This window comes from Ambystoma mexicanum, chromosome 2q (assembly GCF_040938575.1).
Source record: "Ambystoma mexicanum isolate Mex_15411 chromosome 2q, UKY_AmexF1_1, whole genome shotgun sequence".
Lineage (NCBI taxonomy): Eukaryota > Metazoa > Chordata > Amphibia > Caudata > Ambystomatidae > Ambystoma > Ambystoma mexicanum.
This window is the reverse complement of record NC_090924.1, coordinates 494,448,423-494,473,646: the sequence shown is the minus strand read 5'-3', so window position 1 is coordinate 494,473,646 and position 25,224 is coordinate 494,448,423. Positions and strand designations below refer to the sequence as shown.

General features: G+C 43.0%; 1 protein-coding gene across 1 annotated transcript in view; it reads left to right on the top strand.

Moving 5' to 3' along the window:
- LOC138569550 (kinesin-like protein KIF19) overlaps positions 1–25,224 on the top strand; it is a 3,041,213-nt gene that overhangs the window by 1,513,193 nt on the left and 1,502,796 nt on the right. The window contains exon 9 of the mRNA XM_069647615.1: positions 14,193–14,345. Coding sequence (XP_069503716.1) covers positions 14,193–14,345 — 153 coding nt within the window. The remainder of the gene's footprint in view (positions 1–14,192; positions 14,346–25,224) is intronic.

The following is a 25,224-nucleotide window of genomic DNA, read 5'->3' as shown; positions in this document are numbered from 1 at the left end:
GCACTTGCTAATTTTCATGAAGTGGGTAAGGTTGTAGGTAGTGTTGGGCATGCATGCTAAATATATCCTTATGGGGTTGTCACTTGTGTTCTATTCCACCTAGTGTCATTTCTTTGTTGTTGTAGGAGTTTCCTTAGTCAGTTCTGGGTGTTGTCAGTGCCATCCTATGTTCTGTCAATCTGTTCTATGTGTTTCCTGTTAGATTGTTTAGTTGTTTCAGTTTGGTTCCGAGGTGTTGAAGAGCCAGGTTTTTTAGATGTTTTGTAAAGTTTAGGTGGTGTTTATTTCTTTCGTGAGATTGTTACAGGTTTTTGTGGCCAGGTGGGAGAAAGAGGAGCCCCCCAGTTTTTTCTTGACATATGGTTTTGGTTCCTGAAGGGTTGCATTGCTTAATCTAAGGTGTCTGGTTGGTTTGTAGATTGTTATTTTCTTTTGTAGGAATTCAGCTCCCTGTCCGCTGATTGCCCTGTGTGTTATGCACATTGTCTTGAACGTGATACAATGTTTGATTGGGAGACAATGTAGTTTTTTAGTGCTGGAGTCATGTGGTCTCTTCTGAATAGTTTGAGGAGGACTCTCGCTGCTGCATTTTGGATGTGTTATTTCTTCAGGAGGTGTTCTGGCATCCCGAGGTAGAGGCAGTTTACGTAGTTGATTATTGACATGATGAGGGTGACGATTGTCAGTGTTTTGTGGGTGAACGAGAGGAAATGTAGGATTCTTCTTGTTGCGTGAAGGAGGAAGAAGCATTTCTTGATTATTTCATTTACTTGTTGTTCTAAGGTTAGGGCGTTGTCCATTAGGACTCCCAGATTTTGTACTACCTTAGATGGGGTGGGCGCAGCTCCCATTTCCATCGGCTAGGAAATGTAGGGTTTTTTCTCTTGGTTTTTGGATATAATAATGATTTCAGTCTTTCCTAGGTTGATTTTCAAATTATTGGCGTTGATCCAGTCAAAGACTTCTTTTAGACATTGTATTAGGGTTGAGTGATTGGCTTGAGTATCTTCGATTTTGTAGATGATTTGAGTGTCGTCTGAGTAGTTGTAGCATGTGATGTTGTATTCTTTGAAGATACTGATTACTGGAGTCTGGTAGATGTTGAAGTATCATGGTGATAATGAGGATCCTTGTGGTACTCCACAGTCATTAACTCGTGGAGTAGATTCGAAGGGTTTTATCCATACGGTTTCTGTCCTGTCTGCAAGGAATGATTTAATCCAGAGTAGTGCATGTCCGTTATACCCATATCTTCCAATCTTTTGGTTAGGGTGTCATGGCTTACTGTGTCGAAGGCTGTGGAGAGGTCGAGCAGAATCCGAGCCGAGGTTCCGTTGAAGTCTGCATTTGTTTTTAGGTCGTCCCAGATGGATAGTAGTGCCGATTCTGTTCCTCTTGCAGGTCTGAAGCCGATTTGTGCTTGGTCTAGCAAGTGGTGTTTTTCTACATGTTCTTGGGTTAATTTGTATATGTAAGTTTCTAGGAGTTTTGCTGTGTAGGGGATTTTTGAAATTAGTCTGTAGTTGGAGAGGTCATCCACGTCACCACCTGTGTTTTTAAGAGTGGCTTAATATATGCTGATTTGAAGGATCGTGGTACAGTTCCTGTTGTGAGTGACAGATTCAAAAGGTTTCTGTAATATTCGGAAGGAGTCCTTTGTGCAAGGATTGATTTGTAGATGTCAGGTGGGCAGGGATCCATGGTTGATCCTTCTTTCTTGCTGCCTTTTACCAGCTTGATTAATGCCTTTGCTGATATTTCAGGGAAGGTTTGTAGTTTGTGCGGTGGCTCGTTGACAGGTCCGGTTAGTTGAGTATTAAGGTTGGTTGGTCTGTTTTGTATGATTTGTCGGATGTCGTTGATTTTGTTCATGAAATGGTCTGCCAAGTCGTTGCATAGTTTCTCTGAGGGGGTTGGAGTGTTGTCACAACCAGGAGGGTTTCTCATTTCTTTTATGATGTTGAACATTTCTTTTTGTGTGTTGGTGGCATTCGTGATTCTGTCATCATAATGCCTTCTTTTTGCCTTTTGAATTTCTTTCTTGTATGCTCAGATTTTTTTCTGGAATTGGGTTTTCTTATCTTGGTTGTATTCTTTCCTCCATTCCAATTCCAGCTTCTTGTTGTTCTTTTGCATGGTGCTTAGTAGTGGGGTGAACCATTTCGCATTGCTCTTTTTCTTGAGGGGGTAAATGGTTTTTCCGGGGCAATGTTTTCTATTGTATCAGCAATCCATTTTGGAGTAGGTCCACTTTCCTGTCTAGGTCTCCCATCTCCAGTTCTGCTGCTGAAGGTTTGGTCATCTCCCGTTGTTCCATTAGATTGCTTGCTTTGAAAGTTTTCCAGTTTCTTTTTGTGGTGGTTATGAGCTTGAGGGGTTGGATGCTGACTTGAGTTGGTAGTGTGATCACAAATGGAATGATCAGATGGTCGCTCAGAAAGTATTTGTATCGATGGTCCGTGGAGATTAGTTTTTTTCTTGGTGAAGATTGCGCTAAGGGTGTGTCCTGCTGAGTGTGTTGCCCCTTTGACCAAGTGTTGTAATTTCATGGTAGTTAGCTGTCCAATTAGTGAGTTTTGAGAGTTGGCATGTTTTTCTTCAAACCAAATGTTGAAGTCCCCCAGGATTATTAGATGTTAGTGCTTGATGGCTATGTTGGTGATGGCTTCTATGAAATTGTCGATGAACGTTGCATTGTATGTTAGTGGTCTGTAAACCAATATGAATTTGATGTTCGTTTTTGGATTCGCCAATAGGTGTAGGATGGTTTCGCAGTTGATGATGTTGAGAGGTTCATCTGTTTTTACATTCAGGTGTTCTTTGAATGCTATTGTGAGGCCTCCTCCTTTTTTATTTTTCCTGTTTATCTGAAGGCATTTGAAGCTGCTGGGGAGGAAGCTTTGGAGTGTGATTTTGTAGTTGTCATCCAGTCATGTTTCTGTGATGAATAGGATGTCAATGCCGTTGTCGCAGAGAAGGTCCAAGATCTCTGTTGAGTGCTTTGACATGGATCTTGCTTTTATTAGGTTGCAGTGGATTTTGAAGGTGTAGTTAGATATGTGCTTTATTGTCAGAGTTGTATTCTGACTAGTGTTAAGGTTTCCTTACAGGTCGGTCTCTAGATGAGGTGTTGGTACCGTTGTGCCTGTGTCGTCGAAAACCTCTTCTAGGTTCAGTCTTGGTTTTTTTTTCATCTAGCTCTTCTTCTAAATTTTGTGGCTGTCGAGCGGAGGGTCCTCTTGTTTTGGTGATGTAAGTGGTTTGGGCGTCGATTATGTTCTTGTTATTTCTAGCTTTGTCCGTTCTTCTTCTGCGCGGTTGTGTTTTGTTGTTGTTCGTTCTTGATTTGTACGTTGGGTTGGCTCGTTGTGGTGAGTGGTTATTTGCGAGGTATGGAGTTAGGTAAAGAGATTTATCTCTTCTTTCGGCGCTGGTTCTCTTGTCATTCCTGGCTGTGGGGGTGTGTTTTGCAGTCATGAGTCTTCAGTGTTGTTCAATAGGGTTTGTTCTTTCTGCTCTTTGTCTTTCCTTTGGTCCAATTAGTTTGCGTGGCATTTTGAGTTTGAGTTTTCTGGTTTGGGTTTTCTTCGGTTCGTTGTTGGAGAGTTGGTCTTTGTGCTTTTGGTCCAGCTGTGGTGTTGGATTCGGTTTGGGAGTGGTCTAGTCGGGTGATATTGGTGGGGTAGGTCACTCGCTGCCTCGAGTTAGGGTTGTCCAGTTGGGGAGGTCTATTAGGGTTATATCGCTGGGGTATTTGTGCTCTTGGTCGGGCTATCTTTTGGTGTTGGATTGGGTGTGGGGGTGGTCTAATCAGGTGATATTGGTTGGGTAGGTGTTATGACCAGCCCTTGGTCATAGGGTTCACTCATCAAGGACAGTCAGGATACTCAGTGCAGGTACTCTTAGTGGTTACTTTATTAGCTTCATAGTTACAGGATCAGATGTCATCAAGTCATTGAGATATAAAGAGGAACAAGGGACATCAAGCCCACTGGCTCCCACCACCCATGCTCACATATTGTAACTGCCTGGGTTAGAACCAATTCAACTCCAAACATTCTAACCTCACACCCCACACTCACAGCCTACATTCTGATGATGACATCAATCCTGGCACAGCACACATGCAAGCATAAGAGCCAACCCTAACACCTCCTTTCCTACAACAAACAAACACACCTCAAACCCACCTGGAGGAAGCCAACCCTAACACCTCCTCCTATTGGATAAAGACAAACCCACTACCACACACTTTCAAACAAAAGAACACTCCTCACTCTCAACCATGTTCCACTAACACCCAGGAAATTGTACCAACAGGCATAACTAACATCCTGCGACAGACCCAGCCGTCACAACTAAAGCTCCTAACCAATCAAAACACCACAAATCACCTTCCTTTTCCCCCCTGCCACAAAGAAACCTTGAACTGCCACTTGCGAGCACTAACCGGCCACCTGGGGAAAACACACCAGAATACTACCAAAACCTACCAAACCACACAAATCACCTTCCGTTCCCACCTGCCACAAAGGAACCTCGAACTGCCACTTACGAACACTAACTCCCAAAACCGGGAAAAACCAGGTACTATTGTAACAACACAAGACACTTGCTAACAACCCAACAATCTACCTGAGTCAACAAAGAACCACAGTCTTAACTCATACCACTGTTAAATCCCATCAGAAGATCAAGCAAACACTCCACACACCAAGACACCAATCACTCACACCATCACACCAATAAATAAAGACAACTAGCTGTCACTAAAACAACCACCACCAGCACTAACTACAAATGTTGGCCAGACACTTGAGCCCTTCTAAACAATACAAATCATCCCAAAGTGAACACAGCTGCAGATGAAAACGTTGCCAGGCTTCTAGAATTGACCAGAAAAACTCAAGAACAATTCCAGAAACCACTTAAAAGCTCAAGAAAAACAAGATGCAATTGGACCTGCATCGTCAGGATTTCCACCGAAATCCCTGGACCTTCACAACTCCACAACACAGTCACCAAAACAACATCAAAGCTTCACAAAGCTTCAGGCATTAGTCTCCTACTAGAAGCCTATGGACGCCATAGAGTCACAAATCAGCACAACATCAAAGCTTAGCAAAGCTTCAGGGACTCAAAGCTTAGCAAAGCTTCAGGTACTAGTCCTTGCTAGGTACCTCCTGGATCCACCGAGTCACGAACCACAACAACATCCGAGCTTCGCAAAGCTTCAGGTACTATTCTCCTACTAGTTACCTCTGGACCCCGCAGAGTCACTAACCAACACCCATCAAAGCTCCAACAAGCTTCCATACTAGCCTACCACTAGTACATTTGTATCTGACCTCGCAGGGCCACAACACCCACAACGCCACCAACCCTGCAGAGTTCCTTGACCAACCACTGGTCATGCACCACACTCACACACTACTCAAAAACATACACCCCAAACACAAACACACCACCAACCCATAAATAGGATGTAAAGCTGCTAGAAAGCGCTGCAGTCGCTCTAGCAGAAATCTTGGGTACACTTCAACACACACAAACGCCACACTTCAACACACACAAACGCCACACCACCACGTTATCACAACGCCTCAAAATGGTTGGGGTGTATGTTTTTGAGAAGTGTGTGAGTGTGGTGCATGACCAGTGGCTGGTCAACAGGATCAGATGTCATCAAGTCATTGAGATATAAAGAGGAACAAGGGACATTGAGCCCACTGGCTCCCACCACCCAGGCGCACATATTGTAACTGCCTGGGTTAGAACCAATTCATCTCCAAACACTCTAACCTCACACTGCACACTCACAGTCTACATTCTGATTATGACATCAATCCTGGCACACCACACATGCAAGCATAAGAGCCAATCCTAACACCTCCTTTCCTACAGCAAACAAACACACCTCAAACCCACCTGGAGGAAGCCAACCCTAACAGTAGGTCACTCACTGCCTCGAGCTAGGGTTGTCCGGTTGGGGAGGTCTGTTAGGTTTATATCGCTGGGGTATTCCAGAGGGTGTCGCTAATGTGGGTCTCCGTGGAGGAGACTTAATGTGATAAACTTATTTCTGTGGTGTGAAGCAGGGTACAGCTAATAATCACTGTATTATCCTCGAGGGCACAAACTGATCATTACGGTGCTATCCTAGAGGGCACAAGCCAACTATCACAGTACTATTCCATTACGGTGCTCTCCAGAAGTGAATCAAGTCAGTGGGCCTCATTCCGAGTATGGCAGTAAGGGATAGCGGCCACCGGTAACGAGACCGGTGGCGGTAATCCCTTACCACCATACTCCGAGTTCCCTCTGCGCCCTCGCCCTTAACGCCTGCTTTGAGCAGGTGTTAAAGTCGAGGGCGCAAAGGGGCCTCCAAGCCAATAACGGTGACCGTAATGAACGGTCACCGTTATTTGCATCTTCCCCATTCCCATTGAGCCCTATGGGGGCTCATTTGGGAATGGGGAAGAGCCTTGGTGAATGGGGAATTACCGCCCCGCCAACCTTGGAATGGGGCGGTGATTCCGCCATCCACCAAGGCGCTGCCGTTCCGGGTACGGCGTCAACCAAGGCGTTAATAGCGCCATTGGTTAGCGCCGTACTCGGAATGAGGCCCAGTGTGTGCTAATCTCTAAGGGTAGTGCTCACTCTAACAATCAATCACAGTTTTATCTTGAGGAGCAAGCCAATAATCACAGGACATGTTGTGTGCAATTGTAAAAAGGCAAAACATCTGCAAAGAGAGACATTGGGCCTCACTACGAGTTTGGCGTTGCAGCAAGAAACAGTTGTAATTATTGCCACATCACCACCCCACTGAACTATGGTTTGGGAGGTAAGGTGGAGTAAAATCCTTGGAAATTATTCCACCACCTTACTTCCAAAAAATGGCAATTTTGGCGGAATGACCACCAGTGGTTATTCCGCCAAAATCCCCATGGAGTCCTACCCCATATTTGGGGATTAACACTGCCATACCGCCACTTGTAATCCGGTGGTAATTCTGCCGCACCAAGTGGCGGTAAGGGTAAATCTGTTTGGTAGTATCTTGGCAGATTTACCTCAGAGATACCATCAAACTTGTAATGAGGGCTATAGTCTCTGAGTACTGATCGTATTAGGGACTAATCTATTTCCTCATAAGAATGATCACACAGGCAAAGGCAGTAAAGCAGAAGGCTTTACATACCTTCAAAAAGTCAGGACACTGAAAGGCAGTTAAGCAGAAGGCTTTACTTACCTTAAAAAAGTCAGGGCATGGCTCAAAATAAAGCAAAAAGAAAGTGTGCCCCATGGAAGACTATGGGAGAAAAGCAGCAAAAAGAAAATCATTTTCAACAGTGCCTTCAATAAGAAGGGCATATGCTAAGAAATGGAAGCATTTCTCTTACTAGTGTGACAGGAAGAGGGTAGACCAAAATGAAATCTCAGTATCACATTTGTTGCCATACATGTCGGAATTGGCAAAAGCAAGTCTCTCCCAAACATCAATCAGAGTTAAACTTTCTGTGACCACATTCTATATAAAGGTGTCCCCATTTTGCAAACTTGCACTCACCCATTGGATACCTGGATAAATAAGAAAATTAAACCCAGGGGGCTGCCTGAGATTAAGAAGGCTGAAAGAGCCACAGAAGCCTTTGAAGGAAAACCAAACCCGAAGCATGGGGAGCAATATAAACACTATGATGCTTACTGCATATATGAATCAGCAAATGGATGGCACTCAACCAGCCCATACCATACAATATACGTATAAGACATTGGAGAATATCCAAAATAAGAAATACGGGGCTAGGAAAATGAAGAACCTTGATATATATGCAACGTCTTGCTAATGTGTTGGAGCTTTTACATCAGATATCCCAAATGAAATTCATGACATTGAGTGTAATCACATTATCCGAACTCCCTGCAAAATCGGCTGAAGCCAGCTGGGCGATAATCCACTTTTCTGAATTAATAATGACCCATTCGTACATGCTCTATGAACTTTGTTATGATTTCTCATGATGTGTGGAAAAAGAAATGGCAGGGGAAAAAAACAGGGTGGTCGAGGCAAGGAGATGACCGGCACACCGGCCACCATTGACATGTATGTTTTGGTTAAAAAGATCATGGTAGCATTGGACTCTAGTGCCTCTTTGCAAATCCATCAAAATAGGCAACAGTGCTACATCAGGGACTCTGACAGCAGAAGTATCAGGCCTTACATGATCAGCTGGTAATACTGTTCTGGAACACCAGAGGCTTTTCCTCATTTATGCAGAACCCAATGGGCTTGTTGCTATTGTTATCGGTAGATGTGTTCACCCTCCAGGAAGCATGTTTAATGCATAAAATTCACTTTGATGGCTATCATACCATACAAAAAAGGTCTACACATTAATTGTCAGGGCTTCCGTTTGAAGGCTTGTTGATTGTCTCTAAAAATCAGCTGTCATTATCAGAATATGACCTCTTGGGCCAGAATGATCATATACCTGCGGCTATAATTAAGATGAAAGTGAACTTAATAGAACACCAAATATTGATTATCAATGTGTATAACCCGCCAGGAAATGTCTACACGCTGACTTTAATTGGGGAAGTAGAAACTTTGCTGAGTGAGTGGACAAAGGAGTCACCTGATGATCTGTATATCATTATGGGGGACTTCAATTACCAATGATTTGCTCCGCAAACTAAAGTCTCGATTAGGGAAGCTAATATGCAAATTATTCACGATTGCAATGATATAACATGTGTAGAACATGACACAAAAAATGTTATGGAATGAGGTGATGTCTGGGACATTTAGTCTCCTTCAGCTGTATAAAGAGGGATCATGATGATATGCCAACATTTACATGGACTAATGGGCATGTGTACACATGGATAGATTATTTTCTTAGTCCCTATCTCCTGTTTAATTTGATAAATGATTTTAAATTATTTCCCTCCGAGGCATGTGATCATGTTATCACAAAACCTATACTGCATAGATATAAACAGCCCCATACTCATTTGGAAGGAAGCTATACGGTTAATAATGCTGGCAACAGAATCTGCTGGACTGAAGCAAATGCACTAGAATGTAATGAGAGAATCTTTTGTAATTGGGTAAATAATGTGAATTGTAAATCTATTAAAATTGATGAATACATTTTAGAAATCGAAAATGTTTTTGTGAGTATGCAGGATAAACCAAGAAAATTGTGCATAATAAACTGAATTAGAAAGGCTGTGACAAGGCAATTGCAAATATGAAAAAGCTATTGAAAATTAACGTGAAAACTGCCAAACGCACGATAGTGGATCTGGTCAATAGAGAATCTCTCCTAGTTAACCTAAAAACTAGATATAACAACTCTATCAGAGCACATAAAGCCTGGGCAATGACTTTCGCATGGCAACTCATGTTTTGGGCATTTCGATCCATTGACACCTGTCATTTTTGGAAGATATATTGATCATGGACCGAATTGGACCCATGGAATAAAGAATTCATTCCGATTTTATAGGTGGCTTGGATAGAGTTTATTTCTAAACTCTATAATGTCTCTAGGGACTTCTCTCTCTCTCTCTGATGTCTCTGCCCCCTGTCTGGATAAGGATGCCATGCCTTTCACTAAGGTAAACATTGGCACATTGATATATACCCTAAAAACGTCTAAGGCGCCGAGCCCTGACAGGGTGGCAATAGTCTTATAACGAAAGACCCTCTTATGTCGACAAACATTTTGTATTCACTTCATGTACAGATATGTACTACTGGGGAAATACCTAAAAGTTGAAATTGGTCTATTATGATCCCTATTTATAAATAAAAATCAACAGACATGATTCAGTAAGGCCCTTGGGACAGAGGTTAATTTATTGACCTTATTATACTTTATTTGTACCACTTTAGAGAGTTTTGAGAGATCACTTTACACCTGCTTTATTCATTAAAAAGCCGCCTTTGATACAGTAAACTGTGAAAGACTGTGGAAGAAACTGTCGGCTTGGGGTTTGGATTCTATGACATTACATTTCTTTAAAGAACTTAATTCAAGCACTACAGTTCAATTAAGAATTAACTAAGAGGGCCTGCTTAGTGAAAGCATAGTTACAAATCATTGTTTAAAACAAGGTTGTCCTCTAGCACCAACTTTATACAATCATAATGTGGCCGACCTTGACAAAGAAATTGAAAAATCTCATAGCCTTCAGCCACGTGTTGGTCGCCAACATGTGGCATGGTTTGCCTACGCAGATGACACCATTATCATTGGCCAAACCCCCTTGGGACTGCAACACAGCTTGAATACTCTTAATAAATACTCAGTGTAAAATGGTTTAAATATTGATTTTTTTTAAAAAAATCAAGGTCATAGTGATACAGCCTAAGAAAAGAAAACAGAACGACTACACTTGATGGAGAGGAACTAGAAGTAGTGGAAGCCTGTACATATCTTGGCATACTAAAATGTGAAAACATTAATGGTGCTGGTATTGGAAAAGTGATCATAACAAAAAACATGAAAAATCGTAATACCATTAGGAATTTTGTTAAATATAAGGGTGGCTACTTTACAGAAGGTTTGGAGAAGATCTTTAAAGAGAGCATTGAGCCTAGTAAGTTATATGGGCTGCAAAGCTTCACTGATAGAGAAACCGTGTGGTTTAAACTCCTGGAAGGAAGACTCTGGAGATTAGCATTGGGCCGCCTGAAATCGACTCATGTAGAGCTACACCAAAACACTTTAATAAAAAAAACTTAATTCTGATATTTTAAAACTGGAAAGCTCATTTTTAGTTTTGGATATTAGTTGGTACCTCCAGACAAGCCCAAACTGTTGGTTTTGCCAACGTTTGTTTCACTTCCCAGGAGAAAGTAACCTCTTTTCTAAAGATGCATGATAGACAGTAAAGCTCTTCAAGCTGATGGCATGTACCTCTGGGTAACCATGAAAACACTCTTGCATATAGACTCATGCTCTGTTCATGTTGTCTCTGATATTGCTATCATGTTTACTCTTTGTGGCGGTAACATTCCCTGGTGGAATGGGGGAGAGTAGGGGTACCTTGTGGTTCCTTTACTTGGAAATATAAATAAGGGAACTGCTCACTCGGACGTCAGCAATCACTGGTAATGCGCTTTAACAAAGGTGCTAATAGCATCACCAGGCAGTCTCCTGTGTTGGGTGAGTGCAATTTTTCATCTTTATCTACTTGATTTTCTTTTGTATAATGAGCACTGTATGCGACCTCATAAAATTATCTCCCTCACTGGAAGCTTTGCTTATGACTAATATTGACAGTTTTCCTCTATGCTTGTTGTGCTCCATTCACTGGATGTTGGGTTTTTTATCAGAGGGGAGGTTTGGATTTTGGCAGAGGGTTTTCATTTTTCACTTCCTGCTAGGAGGGTGATGGGCAGGTTGGATGCACAACTGTTTTAATTTTCTTTTTATCATTTTTTTTTTTTTAGAAGTCTTTAAAGTGTTTCAATGTTCTGACTTGAATTAATGTTATGGTATAGTCATCTTTTTTTATGACTAAGGCTCTCCATTTAACTTCACATTTTCGCAATGCGTGGAGTACCTAATGCTATTTGGGGAATTTCATGGAATTTGACACTAATGAGCAACCTGGCTAAAGGCAGGACCTTTTGAGAATATCTAAATAGATACCACATAAAAATTGCTTTGTTACAAGGGAAACATTTATCTGATGCAGGTCATTCTGGATTTTCTGAGGAGTTGGGGAAATGCATGTTGGTTATCAAACTTCTCTTGACATTTCAGAGGAGTTCTCATTATTTCACTGAGGGTTGCGTTTCCTTTGCACTAAAATAATCACAGTCCCTGATGGTCATGGTTTCTGGCAGTTTGTGTGGTACTAGGTTGACAATGATAAATCTCTATGTACCAAGCTACAATCACCCTTTTTTTTAAAAGAATTGTTCTCTGAATGGTATGACTTCCTGAGTTCAGAGGTAATAATAGATGAGTATTGCAACACCACAATTAATGTCACGCTAGATACATCAACCACAATATTTGGTTTTCTTTCTCAATTGGCTTCAAATCTATTGCAATGTAATTGCGCTGAAGGATTTCCGGCATGACAAGCATGCTGATGCTAAAGAATAGAGGTACTATATAACAGAACAGGATTGCTCCTCGGGGACTGAATTATGGCTTGCTCCTTGTGAATGCTGCAATTGATGTTGAGCTGTACTAAATTTTGTTGTTCTCTTTCTGAACACTCTTCTCTTGTGGCGGAATTCACAAATGGCTCGGTGCACCCAAACCCTCCATGGAAATTCAAAACAGACATTTTTACCGACAATGTTTGATAAATTACTTCTTGAGGAAATCTCCCACTTTTCTCAGCTAATCAGGGCTCAATTCTAGGATTAGCCTAGATACAGGATACCTCCAAGATATTCATTTGTGTTGTCTGTATAGACAAAGAGGCAGAGACCCTTTGTTCATTTTGCAGGGGTATGGATTTACTAGAACGTATGCAGATGTTGGACATTTAGTATGATGTGCATAGCAATGGTTCTCTCCTCCCCATTATTAAAGAAAGGTTCATTAGCAGCTATTTCGCAGAGGTCCTTGCCCACCAGCAGGTCCTGTGCATCTTTCTATCTACATTTTTCAAGATCTGTTCTTGTTGGCTTTCCCTCCTGCTTTCTACTCTTGCTACTCTCCCAATCAGAACACCAACTCCTGAGAACAAAATCCTAACTCCCACTCTTCTTCCCTTTTTCTTCCCTTTTTTATGCTCGGACTGGAAGTGAAGTGTTTCAATAATTGTTGAGATTGACTGGGACATTCCCCTATAGTTTGGGGTCAGGGAATTGACTAGCATTCTGTGGTCCCACCTCCTTTGCAGGTGCCCCCTCCTTCTCTTATTGACACCATGCTTTGAGCAATTGTGATCAGATCTTTGTGGACAGAGCACTCAAATCCATCTTTAACAAGGCAGATTCCAGAACGCAGATTGTTGGGACTGCCTCCTGGCTCTGACTTCCTGTATTGCTGGTGCCTGAATTCTCTCTTCTTTAATGGTAGCATGCTGCATGCATATGAGCAGTTGGTTTCACGGTGCTCATGAATGCCCACTTACTTTTGGATCCCGCTATGCACTGCACTACAAGCCTCATTAGCATTTGACCTCACAGCATGGGTTTGGCCTTGTTCCTTGGACAGGTTTGCACTGCAAGCCCAAAGCAAGTCACTGGCTCACCTCCAGTACAGTGCCTCTCATAATCTCCCTCAAATGTTGGGGTGTTGGGTGTTTCTGTTCTCTAAGCTTTCTTCTTCACTGGTGTTCTACCATTGGGGGGTCTCTCGCTGCTGCCTACATAAAACATTTATTATTGGGCCATGTTGGGTGGTCATGCTTGATGGGGTGGCTGTATAACTTGGTATTGGTGCTGAGATGGGAGACTGGATGGGCTCTATGCAGGGATCCCCCATGAAACATCTCCAAAGGTTGCAATGCACAGCAAAGCCGACAGCTTTCTCTGACCCCTAGAGATCCTCAGTCGCCCCCTTTCACTTTCTCAAAAGAGACTCCTTCAAAGAGGTCATATCACTCCAGAGTACGTAGGCTTGCACTGGCTTCCGGGTTAAAAACAGGACAACCTTCAAAACTCTGTATGACACATCAAGATAACTGGGCAAAACACTCTGTGTACTTGTAAACATGGGTCAGGAACTGTCTCAACAGCGAATCTAAAACCTATATTACAAATGAAATAAAGTCCAATGGCAAATGAGATATGGTGGTAGGACCCTGACCGTTTTGTGCCCCAACCTCTGGAATAATCTACCATGCAGAATGCGAGTAAAAATAAAACACTCCAAATCCAGAAGATCCCAGAGAACTGAACTATTCAGCAAATGTAGAATTATTAAGCTAAGGGTCTATCGACTGTCAATCAGCACATTTCCAGCGGTCAATCAGAATCCCTTGAAAATCCTGTTATATTATCTGGCATGTAGTTTATTTTCTAAATTGATTGCTTGTTTAAGTTGATAGACCAGAACAAGAGTTTATTTTCCAATATTTAACTAATAATTCAAATCCTGTTGCTTCTGCTACCTCAGAGTGACTGTTGTTCTGATGAGTTGTTTTATGTGGAGTTTTACAGTGGCATTGCAATCTTAATTGCCTTTTTTGATTTTGTAACCGTGCAGACGCAGAACCGAGGCAAACGAATGAAAGAAGGAGCTCACATCAACCGTTCTCTGCTCGCTCTGGGGAACTGTATCTCAGCCTTAAGTGAAAAGGGAGGAATCCGAACGCACTTTGTCAACTTCAGAGACAGTAAACTTACACGTTTGTTGAAGGTACATGAGAAATATTTTGGGGTATATGAGAAAAATAATATGAGCTTGATGTTATCTAGCGGTCTCTCTAGTGTTTATGTAATATTTTGAGGTGGTGAGTGGAATTCTTGCCATCACAACAAAATAATATATCCAATTCCTTGCACACAATATTGCCAAAATAGTAAATGCTTCCCTCAACCAAGTGTACTATCATAAAACGAAGCAAGCACTTGTCACTTCTCTCTTAAGAAGTTGCAGCTCACCCTTACATTCTCAGTAACATTTAACCCACTTCAAGCATTTATTTACCATCTAAGATAGAACAGTTTTAAGAATACTGCAAGAAACATTTTGTTGACTCTAACCAGTCAGGAATTTTGCCTGTCTGAAAAGGCATTGTTCAGCATTCCAGCCATCGTATGTTGTTTCCAGACAAAGCATAGTGAAAAGCTATTATTCTACTCTACATGTCACCATCCTTTGGCACTGTTACCGTAACAAGAGAAATGAGAATCGCAGGCATGCGTTATCCTGATTGTATTTTTCTATTTGTAAGCAATCTATCAAGTCAAACAGAGGACTTCTGCCTCCATACTGTGGTACCTTAGGAATCATATGCATCACTGATATTCTTGAATGTACACATTTCCCATCTAGGCTGAGTCATCAGATTACTTGGCCTATGTTAAAAAATATGTTGGACAATACTCTAATATGTTCCATACAGTAGTGGGGAGTTCCCACTTTGTAAATAAAATTACATATGCAGAAGTTCAAGCTATTTCTGATTACATAGGTGACCTCTCAAATTGAATGATGAGAAAGGCTACTGTACCATTTACAATTATGATCCTAATGTTCAGTTTTTCCGGTAGAACTCCTCTGCCTTTCCACGATGCATGTAGTATCCAACTACGTCAGTCCAAAAAGTACATAATGGAGAGGAACAATAATCCCCAACGCTCTGCAAGTTTCAGATCAGTAGTGTGTCCCAAAGTTCGCCGTGCAGGTATACAACAATGGATAATGGTAAAAGCAGTTATGTTAGTGAAACCAAAAAAAAGCAGTGAGTAACTGGAGTTGTTACAAATGCTCTTGTGAAGTGTATAATTTAAGGCCAACTGCATTCAGCAAAGCACAGCGTTCTGGTCCTTTCACTTAAGCAGGTCAAAAGGAAACTTGAATGAAATTAGGTAGAGAGTGTCTCTGCCTTACTTCAAAAGAAAAAGGCCACTGTGTCCAAATCCGATTGTGCACAAAAGAAAGAAAAAGTAAAATATAAGTCTGGAGTTGGGCTATTATTAGCCCCGATACACAGTCTGCGACATTGCACTGGTCTTTTTCTTTGGGCTTTGAGTTTGCACACCCTCTTCCCTTGGTTCTACAGGAGGATCTGTCCACTGTCCGGACTCCAGCGGTTCAGCCAACTCTCCAGGCCTTTTCATTTAGCCAGGCTGAAGTAGGTCTTGTCCAGTAGGAGTGCATTTGATCCAGGTTTTAGCTCTGCTATGATGGTTGGTTCCTCTTGCCCATCTCCCGTCTCTAGGTGTCTTGGCCCATGGCTCCCTTCACTCCTGGTTAGTCCTGATCTAACCTCCCTGCTCCTTAGTGAGAGTGCACTGTCTCACACATCCTTCCCATCTCTGAAGCCAGCCCAGGTCTGCTAGGAAATACCTGGTCCCTTTATGGCAAGTAGAAGTTGCCTGTTCTCCCGCCTCCATGGGCGCTGTCACTTTATCTCCTCTAGCATTCTTCCCTTCTCCATCCCAAATGGTATCATCTCTCCTTCCCCTTTCAAAATACTCTCCCCAACCTTAATTTCTCTCCCCAGATGGTATTGGTTCCTTCAACTTATTCAATACGTTCTTCCTTCAAATTCCAACTCTGGTGTTGTCCAACCCTCCAAGCTCCTCAATATTTTCCTCAATTCCTCCCTCAACTTCCTTTACTCCTCTTTCCAACCTCAAAGTGTCTTCACCAGCTCCCTCTATATACACGTCTAGTTTACCAATCTCCTCCAAATCCCTTCCCCCAGCTTGTTTCCTATCGTCCCACACTACTATACTAACCAGACTGCATTTTATAATGTACCCCCCACCCTTGGGTGGTGCTTAGGGGTACTGCTTGTACTTGGGCTGTGTGAAATGGTCTATCTTATCATTGGGTATTGCCCTTAAAGTCATGTGGGCTCAAAGGGGGTTGGCCTAAGCTTGTTGGATTCTAGAACTGGCTTAGGTGGGCTTCTTCTTTGTGCTTGCCTAGCATGTAAAATATTTAATCCGAAATCCCTCTGGCAAGCCTGTGAATCTGTCTCATACATGCATACGTTTCTTTGTGGGAGAGTTTCAATATTGTAACTCCTGCATTGTGCAAACGTGCATCAGAGCGGGAGAATGGGTTTTGCTTGTTTTCTTTTCCTCGCGTACAGCGCAGGTCAATTTCACTTCCCATGTAATTTCGGGTCTGTGGGACCTCCTCTCTCTGAGAGAGTAGGACTCATAATGGGAAATGTTTTCCTCTCCATCAGTGCCAAAGAAAACAAAATATTCCCCACTTTCTGATGGCTATGAAATGTTACAAGTTTGTTTCCTTAGTGGGACTCTCCAGTTACTCCACTGAGTGTTTGAGTCTTCAGAGGGACCAGAAATGGCTTTCTGAGGGATTAATTTGATGGCAAGCGTCACCTTGAAGGGTCTGTTAGCCCATCCCTTCTCTCTCTGTTGGTCATGGTTGTATGTAGGTTGCCGTGACTTTGGGTGCTCATGTGATTTCCCCAAATCACATGAAAAAGAGATGGCTGCAAACTATTAAAGTGGGAACAAAGCACAGAACAGGTTATCAGGTTGCTGTTGGTACTCTTGTTCAGAAGGGAATTGCCATAGCATTTCGGTGCTGGACTGCCCATGTGGGCGGGACAAAGACTGATATGCAAATGAGAATTTCCCATCTTTGAAAGGTACAATGAGCAAAAAGGGATGGCTGCGAACTCTCAAAGTGGCAAAAAACCCAACTCTAGGGAGGAAAATTTCTCAGTGTTACAAGGCAAGTGAAGATACTGATCAGACATTTGGCTTTTCTGTATCCTGCTATGTGTCATATGAAGTATCATTAAAAACAGTTTGAATACAAAAGTACTGAATGAATTCTGACAAAAACATCACCCCTTTCCCTAACTGAAAAGCACAAATACCATCTGACAGACGTCCCTATCATAAAGCACAAATACCCTCTAGCAGACGCCCCTACCAAATCCCACTTTAACAACAGAAGTGGCTGCTATTCTTGTCTTTCCTTAAATGAAATCAAGAAACTCCAATAAACATAATGTTTTTGGGATTCAAAGCCAAGGGAAAAAGAGAGTTCCCTAGTTGGGGAACCCTCATCCCCTGAACACAGTAATTGTCTCAAAAATGAGTTTGACTTGTTAAAGTATTGCTTTTTTTGCTTATACCAGGTTATTTTCCGATATTCATTATATCCATATTTTATGACAAAAATGTTCAATGTTCAAATTCTTGTTGGTTTTGAAATAAAGCGCTTATAATTAATTTGTTTCTTCAAATATGATTCTTTAATGCCAAAAGCGTTTCGAAATCTCTTCTTCCGGGGCTATCCTTTCTATGGATAATATGTTAAAAAAAATGATAATTAGAAAATGTACTCAACTTATTCATATTCACAATCATTTATACAACAATTCAAGTTGGTTCCTGATTTAGAATTGCATGTAAAACTCGTATCTGTGCATGCATTGTGTCCATGTGCTCCACGGCTTGCTCTCCACAATGTCTCTTTCCTGGATGTGCCATTCTTTTTTTTTCTCCCTCTTTTTACTTTACTGTGCAATGGCTTATATACACAGTTAAACCTTTCACAAAATAAACAGTTCTGATAAACACATGAAATAAAAAGAGTTAAAATAAATTAAATTAAATCAAATGTAGGCCTCACTCTAATGGACATTCCTTCAAACGTGCAAATATCTCTTCTAAAAATTGACATCGTTTTAAAATCACTGAGATATTAGTGCCCACATGAAATCGATGCCATAAGCTGTCATCACCCCCTTTAAAATTCATGCACATGAGTTCCTTAAACTGAAGGTATCGAGCACGATGTGGCAATAGATCACTAAATGTGTCTGGAAGCTGCTTACTCCCCTGGATGGGCTCGGTGCTGTTGTATGGGCAGACTGCTCCCCACTTTGCTTCCGAGGTCACGTTACCACTGCTTTTTCTCCTTTGCTTTGCTTGGCTTTTTCTGCTCTTGTACGCTGGTTCCTCGGTTTTTCTGGTTCCGCGCTACAGCAGCTCTGCCTCACGTTGGCTCTGCATTCTCCAAGAGCCCCGCCTTCTTCTGCTTTATTATGCACATGGTGCTTTCCCTGCATCTCTTGGGTCATTGCTCTCTCGGCTCTTGGCCTCCTCTTTGCTCTCTGTCTTCTCTCTGCTCTCAGCCTTATCTCTATTCTCGGCCTTCTCTCTCTCACTTGTTTGTCTTGCATCCCTTTTCAGCTTCCTCGCTGCAGTACATTGAAGACTGGAATTTAAACGGATAGAGTTCCTTTCTTGTTGTTCATAATACAACTTCACTTTATCTTCATGAGCCTGATAACAGTTGATATATTGTATAAGTCTATGTAAGCCATCACTTGGAGGCAATCATGGAGTTCCTCACGGGAATGGGAGTCCTTGTCGCCAAAGGGGGAGTCTCTCCCGCTGAGGTCACACTTGTCTCGAAGCCTCTGGAGGGTGTTGCAAAGTGGGCTCACCTCCCTAACCTCACAGAGGGGAGAAGGGACAAATTCCCTCAATTCGGCACAGTAGCCAACGTATGGGCTGGCATATTGTAACAGTAATGCATTACGGTGAGTTGCATCTGTGCGTCGGTCTGTACATCTATTGGGAGTAATCCTTGGTCAGGTGTTGTTGGAAAATCCATGTTTTAAGAGATTTGCAAAATTGGAGAATTGTCGAGGCATTCTGAGCCGATACTGGGATAGAGTTCCAAAGGGTGGGTGCATGACAAGAGAAGGATTGTTTGTGGGTCCTCTCTTTGCGGGCAAGTTGTGATTTGAGCTGGTTGGTCGATTTGCTGTGCGAGGAGTGTGTGCCACCAGATATATGGGCCTTAGCTGGCAGGTACACTAGTGTGCTATTTGTGAATGCTTTGTGGATGATACATGCAGTCTTGAACAGTATCCTAGCCTGCAGAGGAAACCAATGTAGTTCACGTAGGACGGGGTGATTCAGTCAAAGTTCTGGGCACTTGTAATAGCAGTGTGTTGAATTGGTTTTATGGGAGCAAATTGAACGGCTAAGAGCCCTGTCAGGAGGGCATTTCCCCCTTGATATGTGAGACCACAAGGGCGTGCGCTGTTATCTGGGAGTCCTGCGGTGGGATCAAGAGTTTGATTTTGCGAAGGGTGGACATTTGAAGCCAGGCAATTTGGGACTTCTTGGCTATGTGTTTCTAAAAGGACAGGCTGCTGTCAATGTAGAAGCCTAAGAATTTGGTTGAATCTGAGAATTGCGTATCAAATCCTTGAGTACTGCTGGATAATGTATTGTTTAGCCCAGGAACCGATCAGGACAAATTAGGTCTTGGATGAGTTACGTTTGTGGCAGGCAGTCAAAATTCAGGCTTGGATGTAATTGCAGAGGTGACTGATGACCTGTGGGCTTTTTACTTTAATATACAACTGAGTATCTCTGTGTATTGATGAATGGCTATATTGGGTTCCTTGAGGGGTATGCCCAGAGGCTCCATTTAAATTTCAAAAACGATTGAGAGAGAGGATGGCAACTTGGGGGATTCTGAAGGAGACTGGGGGTTGGTTGCAGCACAACATCTTCATCTGGACAACCTGGTGTCTACCCAAGAAGCAAGTATAGACTCTCTTTGGTTGCCGAGAACCATCAGAGCTGGGCTGGAATCGTTTTGGAAGGGAGCGAGCCTTACCCTTTTGACTCATCTTGCAAGTACCCGCAGCCCATTGGTTGCTGGTAAGGAAGGCATTTGTGCATGTAAGAGGGTGTTTGCTGTTCCTTCTGGGAAGAAAGTTGCCAATCAGGGAATGCTTGCTGTTTCCTCTATTTGGCAAAACATATCACCCTACCAGAAAGGACTTGTTGCTAACACTGGAAAGACAGACATTCATGGAAACCAATAGGCAGTTGAGACTCAGGCCCAGACACTGCAGTTACTGACCCGTTACTGCAGTTTCCGATGGAGCCTGATACACTAATGTGGCGGGTTAGTTTCAACAAAGGCACAGGTCTGCAATTCTTCTTCGCGAGCACCATCCGCATTCCCAAAGTCCTGCAAGAGAAAAGATTTTGGTGTCCATCATTCATGGAGACATGCATGGGTGGGAGAATCCTTTGTGTGCCAGCTCTATGTTAAGTTTAATGTTATTGTGATTTATACCATGTACCGCTGCAATTTTCATGGTCTCCAGACTCTCTGGTGGATGTCAGGCATGGGAATTTGCGTACGGGTTTTCGTGCGCCTTCAGCAGCTGGACAAAGTAAACAAAAGAAAGCACTGGGACAGCGGCGTTGGGTTGCCAGAAACGCGATCCGCAGCAGAGCCTGGAGTTTGCCATAGAAGTTTAGTGACACGTTGCTAAGGAGGGGTAACGTTCGTGCACGATCACAACGTTGATCAGGTGCTCTTGGGTATTTAGTCCCTCCTCCTTAGTTGCTCAGCGCTTCTGATTGAGCATTTTTGGCGTTCTGTTTCTTGTCTCATAGTTCTATGATCTTTCCTCGTCTTTTGACCCGGATTTGTACATGTTTTGGCTTTGGATTACCCTACTGTTCTGGCGACTTTTCCTCATAGTTTTTCATGGTTCCTGGATCTCTGGCTTCTGTGACCTGATTTCGTTTTTGCTACCTCCTTAACTGTTGTTTGGCGACCGCTAGGTATATCTGGACTCGGACCGGCTTTAGGTTTACTCTTTTTGGATTCTGAATTTGTCTCGTGTGCTCTGGTATCTGGGACAGCCACTGCTGCTCTGTGGGACAGCCTCTACTGCTCCGTGGGACAGCCACCGCTGCTCCGTGGGACAGCCTCCGCTGCACCGTGGGACAGCCTCTACTGCAACGCGGGAATTCGAACCCTTGGAAGAACTGTTCCCCGCACCGTGAGAATATTGCTGTGATCGCGGATTGCTGAAGGTGGCTCGTGTCATCCATTCGTTCTACGGATTCCCTTATGGATATTCCCTGGTAAGGAAATTCTTGTGGTAAAGTTCACCTAGTTCAGTATCCTTATTCTCTCAGGCACATAGCGTTACTTATAGTGAATATTGTTTGTTTGCAGAACTTTTCTGGGCCTTTTTTCTTAACCTGACCGTGGTAGTACTTATCTACTATTCAGTTCACTCAGGTTAGTGTATTGAGTTTTAGATTAGAATTGTGATTTTCAATCATCAGTCTTTTGGTACTAATTGTGTTATTTCCTGCTACAGCCACGTGGTCTCGGTGGGATATCCATTCTTTCAACTAATTGATTCCTTTGCGCTGTGTATTTCTTACATACAAAGGGGTACATTGGTGGGAAGAATTCTTCTTCTACACTACGGGTCAAATTTGTGAAGAGGAATTCTGACAGTGGAGCAGAAAAGAAAGGAGGGCTCGGGGGGACAGAGAAGTTGCTTAGTGGGATCGAGAGGGAGAGCGCTAGAGAGGTTTGATGTGCTGTTGGTAGCTTCAGTTCAGAAAAAACAGTCATTGCATATTGGGTTTGTTATTGTGTAGTTGGCAGAAGTTAAGTGGTGTTTGGTGTATGGTTTATGTGTTGGTTTAGTTGGGGGTTGCAGGGTGTGTGCAGTTTGTGATTGTTTTATGTTTTTGTCCTGGTAGAGGTATATGTGTGCTTAGTTTGGTGTTTGAGGGTGAGTAAGCAGGATATTGGAGAGTTTTTAGTATGGTTGGTGATGTGTGTTAGTGCCTTTCCCTGCATTGTTTAAATTGTTCTGGCAGGGATCATATTCTTGTATGGAGTTAATTGTTTTATTTTATTGGGTATCCAGGTTTTGGATAATAAGGTTTCCGTTGTTTTGGGTATTTCTTTTGTGTTGTGTTGGTCTTTTCTTTCCAGTTGTTTCCTGTTTAGCTCGGTGAGTTAAAGAGCCACTTTTTTAGCAGTTTCCTAAATTTTTGTTGATCTTCTGTTGGTCGTAATTATTTTGGAGTGAATTCCAAAGCTTTGTCAAAATGTTCATTTTTTTTTTTATAACGTGCCTCATACCGTATTTGAGTTTGCTTTCTAAGCCCGGATCCGGGTTTCAAACCTCTGTTCCTCTGTGTGGTCTTGCTTCCAAGACTATCGTGTTGCCCCTGTGCTATCCTCCGTTCCCATGTAAGAGAAATCTGATCCACCAAATTTCTGCTTTGATTATTATTTTGTTTCCAGGCAAATGCCATTGCTGGAGCTTGGTGTTCGATTTGGTTTGTCTTGTAGATGGAGATCATTCCCTGCATGAATTCTGCTCCGTAGCCATGGATTGCTCTCTGGGTTATGCAGAGTGTTTTGAAGAAAATTCTCTTTTTGACTGGTAGCCTATGTAAGGTTCTCAGTGCTGGTGTGATGTTTACTTTCTTAGTGAGTGTGGAGATTTACCAGGGGAGCCCTTTCCCATGAGTCTAGGGTTGTGCAGCCGCTACCCAATAGACCTCTATGGGGTATTTAATGCAGGAGGACCTCATGGGGAGAGCCTCCCCTCCTGGGACAAGGAGATCACTTAGGGTACAGCTTGTTGACCAACATAACACCCCAACCTTCCCTAACCCTCCCCCTCCCTCCATTCCAAATTGTTTCCTTGAGAATAGACCAATGTATTACTGTAGTACATGGGATACATCCAAAACAGAAAGTACTAAGACACATAAAACATGAAGATTACTGACTGTACTAGTACTAGTACGAGATGGCCCAAGGAGGGATGAAGATCAAGGTGTCAAAAGAAACATTGGACTTTGACAATCCACCAGGGCGGGAGTGGCAACAATGTAAAAGAAGAGACGATGGACTACAGAAGCCCAGCCGGGAGAGGTAACAGGTGTGGAATCCATCCAGAGGGGGATTTTCAAATCCTGCCAGAGATACAGAAGAGCGCAGAACTCCGGCAAATCACTGAGGGAGTTGTCTGTGGGTCCAGCTGGAGCAGACCCTGGCACAAGCAGGAAAAGAGAACCGAGCAGTACAGCAGAGCGTGGAGCCACCACAGTGCTGCGGAAGCAGATGAGAGAAGCCATAAGAGCCGGAGAGATAGACCCCAGTCCCAGGAAGCCCCAGTGGCATACTGACATCCCAAAGAAGGTAATGGGAGGTACAAGAGACCCGGAGGAAACGCGGGGTGGAAGAGAGACAGGCTTGAGCTGTTCTCCCAGGGCCCAGAAGTAACAACAAAAATATTGGGAAGAGTGGAGTGAACACCCTCCTTGCAGTGGTAGCAATAAACCCACTGACCACCAGAGACTGGTCGTGGACCCTAGCACTATCAAATCAAGCATCAGAGGATAGCTTACTCATTGCAGTGACAGCCACAAGCCCACTGGCCACCAGAGAAGGGTCTGGGAACCCAACATAAGTGAACTGAGCATCCAGGGAAATCATCCTTGTCGCAGTAGCAGAGACAAGACCACTGACAACCAGAGAAGGGTTTGGGACCCCAACGTCACAACTTTGCCAATACCATGAAAGAGTGGCAAAATAAACATGAAGTTGAAAGATATGGAAAAGAACCCTCAAACATCAGGAGAAAGGAGTCATTCTCCGGGTGAAGAAACTGAAGCCTTTTGAATATACTCAAAAGTCGCCAGGGGAAGGGGATCATTCCGCCCGGCATCCTTTTGCAAGAGAACATTTTGGGAACACCACCCGAATACCGGGAGAAGGGAGTCATTATCCTGGAAAAGGAACTTTCTGTTGGATTATTCTTTAGTTGTAGTGTAAGGGATAGAAGTAGGTTGTGACACAGGACGGTGGATTATGATTTTGACAGACATTCTGACAGATCCTTTTAGTATTAGTTTGGGTTCGGGAAACCCCTCTTAGAAGATCGGGATAGTGAGGGTTTCTTTTTACTATAAATAAATGTTTATAGCAACCAACATGCCACCTTTGTGTCCGCTTCCTTCTTCGACACCCTTACATGAGTCTGAGTAGTCTTGCTGCCGCTTTCTGTATGTGCTGTAATTTTTTGGTGAGGTATTTAGGTATTCCGAGATGCTGTTGGTGTAGTCTATTCCTTTTTTGTTTTAATATATTTATTCTCATTTATGAAAAAACAAACAGATAAACAGTGAATAATTTCCTTGCCTCCTCCGCTCCCACGAAGCTCGGATCAAATCTCCTCTTCCCGTCCTTATGGTGACCTGGTGACCGTAATTCAGAGGCACCCCCTAAACCCCAAATCCTTGTACCTACCCCTCAATAATGTCATCCCCCATTTCTCCATGTCCCTCTATCATATCTATGTAAGGACCCATTGACGGCAGTTTATCATCCGGAGAGGATGCCAGTTCATTTAAGAGTATTCCCCAGTCCATTTCTAAACCACTGAACTCTCCCTTCCGTCTCTTGCCATTGAGTGAGCATAGGTCCTTTATGGTTTTTCCAGGATATTGCCAACCATCCTTTTCCCAGTAGGACCAGGAAACCTGCTATTTCTTTTGTTCCTGCTTTTTCACTCCCAGAAACATCCCCAGAAAACACACCCTGTGGATACATTTGTATCTTTCCCCCATAAGGGTGTTAATCTTCTCCATTACCCTGTGCAAAAACCTGCCAATCACTGGGCACGTCTAGACCATATGCCAAAACCCGGTCGAATCCTGACCGCATCCCGGGCATCTGTGTGAGTTGTGGGGCTCAGTGTATGTAATCA